The sequence below is a fragment of the Mycetomoellerius zeteki genome, unplaced genomic scaffold (genome assembly GCF_001594055.1).
Source record: "Mycetomoellerius zeteki isolate Tzet28-1 unplaced genomic scaffold, Tzet1.0 scaffold994, whole genome shotgun sequence".
Taxonomy (NCBI): domain Eukaryota; kingdom Metazoa; phylum Arthropoda; class Insecta; order Hymenoptera; family Formicidae; genus Mycetomoellerius; species Mycetomoellerius zeteki.
In genome coordinates, this window is record NW_017258037.1 from 4,445 (window position 1) to 11,756 (window position 7,312).

The 7,312-nt window shown below is 46.6% G+C and overlaps 1 protein-coding gene across 1 annotated transcript; it reads right to left on the minus strand.

Moving 5' to 3' along the window:
• Positions 1-3,100: 3,100 nt before the first annotated feature.
• Positions 3,101-3,790, minus strand: LOC108731058 (uncharacterized). The gene has a single exon (XM_018461115.1). The coding sequence runs from the start codon at positions 3,788-3,790 to the stop codon at positions 3,101-3,103; it is 690 nt and encodes a 229-aa protein (XP_018316617.1).
• Positions 3,791-7,312: the final 3,522 nt, after the last annotated feature.

Consider the following 7,312-nt stretch of genomic DNA (forward strand, 5'->3'; position numbering starts at 1 on the left):
CAATAGTTCTAGGTAAACTAGAACTGAGTTTTAGTTTACCACTGCAAAAATTTAGTAAATTCGATTTTTCCGAAATTAAAATCGTCTAAGAAAAGTCAATTTCGTTATTTTAATCGCATATGTGAAGCAAAAAATCAGAGAACCGTAATAAATCAAGATATCGCAATAATTTACAATTTAGTATTATGCTGGCGCGGGATGGCTTTGGGTGGTTTTCAAGGGTGGTGGAGCAACAAAATCGGATTCGTCGCAAATCGCGAGCAACAAAATCGGAGACGCGAGAGAGAGAGAGAGAGAGAAATCAATCGAGATATCTCAATAATTTATAGTTTAGAGGTGTTGTGCTAACTCGGGATGGCTAGGGGTGGTTTTGAAGGGGGTGGAGCAACAAAATCGGATTCGTCGAAAATCGCGAGCAACAAAATCGGAGACGCGAAATCAATCGAGATATCTCAATAATTTACAGTTTAGAGGTGTTGTGCTAACTCGGAGTGGCTAGAGGTGGTTTTCAAGGGTCGGGGGTGGAGCAACATAATCGGCAACTGAGCAACAAATTAGCAACAAATTAGCACAAAAAGAATGTGTGTAATTTTTTATTAAAAAGAATTTTTTTTATGTGGCTGTGCTAACTTTAGTCTTAAGTTAGCACAGCCATTGTTTCCTCGGAATTGGCTGGAGCAACAAAATTGGGAATTGAACAACAAATTAGCAACAAAAAAAGCACTAAATTTCTGTGTAGGTTTCGTTCGATTGTGCTGAAGTGGCTGTGTCAGTTTGATAGACGTGTCATAGAAAGCTTTTGCCACCGTGACAGCTTCGATATCTTAGAGTGGAATTGCCACTGGCCAACGAGAAAATCTGTCTATAATTGTTAAACAGTATTTATAACCGTTTGATTCCGGCAGCGGACCTATAATATCCATGTGGACGTGTTCAAAACTGTTATCCGGCGCAATGGTTTTGTCGGGATTAGTATGGACGTGCCGCGAAATCTTGGTCTGCTGGCAGTCCGTGCAGTTTTTGCACCACTTAGCAATGTCACGATGCATGTTGAGCCAAACATAACGTTGACGAATTACTCGATCTGTAACCTTAGGGCCAGAATGGGCCGTATCATGGAACATGTGGAAAACGCGCTCACGCAGGGATTCAGGAATATACGGACGAATTGCTTTGCCGGTCAGTTCACAATACAGAGTGGTGTGAGTCGGTTTCCATTGTATGCGCTTCAAGGAGAGAGGACGGTCTCGGTTTTCTAGCAGTGATTTCAACTCTGTATCGAGTTCCTGTTGTTGCGCGAGCTCGTTTAATTCGATTTCAACTGGCAACCGAATAGATTCAACGCGAGAGAGTGAGTCGGCAACTACATTGTTACTGCCCGAAAGATCCTCAATGCGCGTAGTGAACATTGAAATAAACGAAAGTTGTCTTTGTTGACGCGGCGATGCCTTATCCGAACGTTGCATAAATGCATAAACGAGTGGTTTGTGATCTGACAATATTTTGAATGTGCGTCCTTCAACAAAAAATCTAAAGTATTTATTTGACCGCCTCGAAGATCGCAGTAAGTTCTCAATCGTAGGCACTGTAATTTCGTTGCGCCGTACTAAATTTGCGTGAGAAGAACGCGAGCGACTTCCACGAATCGTCGAGACGTTGTTCGAGAACGGCTCCCATAGCAAAGTCGGACGCGTCGCAAACTAGGCGCGTTTCGGCTGAGTCAGATGGATGGGACACTTGTGTTGCGTTGGCCAGGACGTCCTTACATTTCAGTATTACGCCGAAGAGGCGTTCAGTAAATACGATGTTTACGCAATCGCTCGCTTATCATTCTTGCGCGAGTCGCGGAGATACTCGTTCAATGGCGCTTGAATGGTGGCTGCATCAGGCAAAAGTCTGCGGTAAAAATTGATGAGACCGAGAAAACGGCGCAATTCGATGATCGTCCGTGGCTTGGAAAAATTACGAATGGCCTGTATTTTTGACGGAGTGGGCTTGCAGCCTTCACTGTTTATTATGAACCCGAGGAACTCCAATTCATGTTTACCGAATTGGCATTTCTCGGTGTTGAGACGCAAATGAAATTCTTTGAGACGTTGCAAGACAATACGTAAATGCTTTTCGTGCTCCTCAGGCGACTCGGACGCTATAAGTATGTCATCGATAAACGCAAATACAAATTCAAGATCACCGAGCGCACGAAAGATGTATCGCTGGAATGTTTGGCTGGCATTTCTAAGACCATAGGTCATACATTTGTACTCGAATAACTCAAAGGATGTGATCACCGCTGTTTTTGGAATATCCTCTTTCGCGACAGGAATCTGATTATATGCTTGACTGAGATCAAGTTTAGAAAATACGGCCGCGTAGAATAGAAGAACAATCATGTAAATGCAGAATAGGAAATTTATCCGGCACGGTAATCGCATTGAGATGGCGACAGTCGCCGTAGATCCTCCATGACCCGTCTTTCTTATGCACCATGTGTATAGGGCTTGCCCAGGGACTATTAGATGGCTCGCAAATACCGAGGTCTACTAATCGTTTAAATTCGGCTTTCGCTGCCTTGAGCTTGTCCTGATTCAGTCGTCTTGGACGCTCCGCTACGGGTGGACCCGTGGTGACGATGTGGTGACACACGTCGTTATTGCTAACTGGAGTTGATTGGTCAAGACCGGTGACCTCCGGAAATTCTGCTATAATATACGCGAATTTAATGGCGGGGTTTACTGAACTGATTGGTGGAACTGATACAGCTCTAATGAAACCAGATGTAAATGCATTGTTCCGAGGGTCGATGAGTCTGCGACCCTTGAGATCCGGTAGGAGGCCATAGAACGAAATTAAGTCGGCCCCGATTATTGGATACGGAACCGAGGCTATATAGAAATTCCACGTGAGTGGACGTATACTGAGATGAAGAATCCGAAACGACTCACCATATGTATCAATTAGGGTGTCGTTCGCTGCGTACAGCTTGAGATTAGTCGGCATTTTTTTTATTCGTTCTATTACAAGTAGTGAAATTTCCGCGCCGGTATCTATGAGAAAAATTTTGCCGGTCACGCGATCGCAAATGTGGAGGCGAACAGAGATGTTATTGTCTGCTGCACCCGCCTCTGTGTAAGCAGACACCTCTATTCCCCGAATTGGCCCCCGTAATAGTCTTAGGCTTTGGCCACGTACATGGATCTTTTTCAGTGCCTTTACACGCGCGCGCTTGATCGCCAAACGTTCTGTGCGGCCAACAGACGTTAGAGCGTCTGCTCTTGGAACGTTTGCGTTGTTTATCCGTTCCTCCTTTTGCTTGCGATCTGCTGGGTCTTTTAACTTCGGCCGCAAGAGTTGCAAGATCCGCAGCAAGACGATCGATTTTTGCTTCTAAGTCGGATGTTTTCGATTCTTTGAGCGACGCGGCGGCACATTGCGCTGATTCATTAGAAGTTTCCGCGATTTTGTCCACCATTTTGGCTAATTTGTCGAGCTCGGTACATTCAGAGGACACGAGGATGCCTCTGACGCACGGCGATAGATACTCGAAAAAAATAGTTTTAAGGACCGCCTCATCGCACCGCTTGTCAGGGTTGAGGTTACGTAGACGGCTGAGGATCTGCGACGGTTTACCGGATGTCAATACTTGACCTTTAATCAGTTGGCGCAATTGACTTTCTGTCGAAGCCGAAAAGCTTTCGATGATACGCTCCTTAAGCCTAGTATACGGTTCATCCGCGTCGGGTTCCGCAATGAGGTCCCTACAACACGCGATCACTTCCGCATCCAGTGACATTATTACATGGTGAGCCTTAGTCTTTTGGTCGGTAATGCGCGCGGCTTCGAAAGTGGCTTCCACTTGAATAAATCAGATTACTGGAGCTTTAATTAGAAACGGTGGAATTTTGGGAACTCGGTAAGTATTAATATGCGCAAAATTCCCGATCACACCCCATTTTGAAGCTCTTCCGTGGGAGGTGCCATATTTATTCACTACGACACGCTACGTTATATACACTAATTGTAAGTGTTTCACGCCTAACGACAGATGCGGTTTGTCCGGTATGGTCTCTGCTCTAACTCGCCGCACGCGTACGTCAATGAAATAGTCTGTATACCTGTTCAAATCAAACAGAGCTGCGATTAGGTGCTGCAACGTCATTTCCGTTGAAGAGCGCGGGAATGCGCCAATATGACGTCTGATATCGCCCAACGGTCGCCTGGCTGACGACGAAGTTCTGGCAGGGCCCCAAGTACAGAGTCGCTGCTTTAGACGGTACGTCGCTCTCTGGGACGATGACCAACCTGCCCCCGCTGGTATGTCTGGCGTGTAGTGCACGACGGTGATGCTTCCCCCGCAGGCCGCCCATGCGGCGTCCTCGAAAAAACTCGCAATTTGTGCGCTGACTGCTTACCACAGTTCTTTAATTGCTGAGAACTGCGGAATTCGCTCGATTTCACGATGACCGAGAAGTCTCTCTTCCACTCACAAATGCTGCTTGTTAGCGCCGCCGCCGTCGTCAGACCATGAGCCGTGTTACTTAGCTGGCTACTTGCACGGCGATTGCCAGTCGTTCACCTTCGCCATCACGTCGGGGTCACCAATGTGGGTTTAGTCGTTATTAATGCAGGGCTTAGAACTACAGCCCACGCCCTGCTGCAGTGGACGAGGAAAAAGGTGTAACACACTTGTCTATCGTAACCAAATAATCTTTATTTTGTTGCTGAGATCACGTGTGACTAGCTCGGCAGTTGAGAGAGTTCTGTTCGAATTCTTACTGCACGCAGGCAGCTAATCTCCTGAGTCGGGAAAAACCCTAGCTTGCCTGCTTTAGGGAAAAATGGCTGACGATGTCCCCACACACGGATTCTCGTAAGCACCACAGTTACATGAATTCCGTTTAAATAAGATCCCGATCTAATACTCTCTCGGGCGTCTAAGGCAGGTCCCACTACATCGCCTTACTGATGAGTCCAGTAGTGGGGACCAGGACGAAACCTCGCGATCGGTCGTAGTTCGAATCAATATCTCGATCCATTTTTTATTTTTCCGACCTCACCAATTCAATGATACCTCCAAAACAATTCAACAATTTAACATTGACATTAGCCGCATTCAGCAGAATGTTAATTTTGTAATTATTATAAGTTTTCTTTGTGTTGATTGGATTACTTTTAAATCTAAAGGTGCTTTTACATGAGAGCGTCAAACGTTGAACGTCAAAGCATGCGCAATAATATGTTTAATAATTTTACTGAAATTGTATTTAATATACATACACTGCTAATAGTAAAATCTTGTAGTTTACGTTATATAATATAAATGAATATAAATTTTTAGCATATATCAGGACCGCAGTATATATAGACATAACCTCTTTTAATTTACCATTTTGCGTCAAGAAGTTGTGAAGTCTGGAGATTCAGATATCTGCGCAATAATATTCTGCGCAGATGCTTGACGCTTGCATGTAATGGCACCTTTAAGGGGAGTAATCATATCTTATGACGAATTCAATTAGAAGCACTAGTGCGTCCAATTGAATTCGCTATTAGTGAAGACAATTTTCTACAATTACAAAATGAATATTCTCCTGAATATGGTCAATATTGTTTCCAAAAATCTATTGCTTGTCTAAACATTAATAATACATGTTTACCTTCATGTAATGTAGAACGCATACCACCTTAAGCGGGATTTCGAAAATCCAAAATTCCTTTAGTCACGAAAAATCACGATTTGGGTCGATTACGACTTCTAATGACACTTTACATTTTTCACAATCGCAACCTCTTCAGACAACATCAACACGAGGTATATATATTATATATGTTGTCACGCCTTTTCCCGGCGTTGATTATGTGGAGTGCGCGCGGGAGCGCACTTCGAGAAACGGCGGATCGATCGGATCGGAGGATATGTCTCACGCGGTCGAGCGAGAATCGAGAGCTGCGACAAAGTTGGGCGCCAGACGTGCTTCAAAGCAACGTCGATTTCACGAACGGGAACGCGAACCACGCGAACCACGCGGAAACCGCGAAACTCCGCGAGCACTAGGTATCACCAAAAACCGAGAGCAGTCTCTCGCTCGCGTGAGGGCTGGCTAACTCTACCTAACGGCAGAGGGGGGGTACGGGTAAGGGCCGGTTTGCAGGAGGATGAATGGGATCTTCGAAGGCAGGGCGTTAACACAATCGTCACCACTAAGTAAATAATAAGCGTGTTTACTATGCCGAAGCGAAAGACACTACAGTAAAAGAAAACATTGAAATAGAGAAAGAAAAATTATTAGTAGACAGAGAAAATTAATTATAATGCAGCGGAACGATAGTGGCGCTATCGAATCGACATGCGATCGGGTAGACGCGATAGCTACGGAGATAGCAAACCATTAACTTAGCAAGCAAATTAAACAGGCAGATTCGGTGTTGGGATCTCGCGAATCGTCATGCAAGCTCATTCACGCCGCTGAGCCGAATATTCCGTTGTGAGACTCGACGGAAAAGTTTGAAGAGTAAGCCTTTTTCTCGGACGGCGCACATACACCCCGGGAAGGACGCATGGTATCGCAATCGGTGAACCTCATGCGGACGCGAAGACGATACTATCCGATAAAAGACTCTCACACGCAAACGCGACGCCCTAATTTACAACTTTGAGGACAAACACAGAGCAACGGTAACCACTCTAACATACGCTCGCTCATCCACGCACACATACGCACACCAACCGAGTACGCACGCGGAAAGTACACGCGACCGCCGGGCTCACGCTCGTAATATCTAACGCGATAGCTTTTCCGACTCGTCAAGGCCGCGATCTCCAGGAGGCTCGTCCTCGTGACTCGACTTTATCCCCGATAGCCCCGTGCACGCGGGCCCGGGAGCCTCTCACGCTTGGCGCCGGCCACGCCGTACCCGTAACACTAAGAAGGCGCCACTTATGGCGGCCACCGCACCAACACGAAATTCACGTGCGACAGAACGACGACAGAACGCGAGAGCAACCCTCCGCCCCGGTGCATGCGACTTTACATGATATCAGCCCAAGGGGCAACCTTACCGATAGCCAGGTCCTTCGACGGTCCTCCCTCTCGGGGCCTCTCGATCGTTTGTTCTCGCAAGTTCGCCGGGCTGGGCCGTCCATTCGCCAGAGCAGCTCGAAACGGAAGAGGACGAGCAGGATCTCGATAGATGCGCGATCAATTCGCGAGCTTTCCCCCTTACGGGGTTGCGCAGCCGCGTCGCGCGTTGCTGCGACCAATTAGCGGGCTAGCAGTCCTTCACGCGCAAGGACGTGCGTGGCGAGATGCTACGG

Bases quoted from the DNA above. Each gene is read 5' to 3' on its own strand.
- LOC108731058 (XM_018461115.1), bottom strand. From the start codon at position 3,790: ATGTCACTGGATGCGGAAGTGATCGCGTGTTGTAGGGACCTCATTGCG.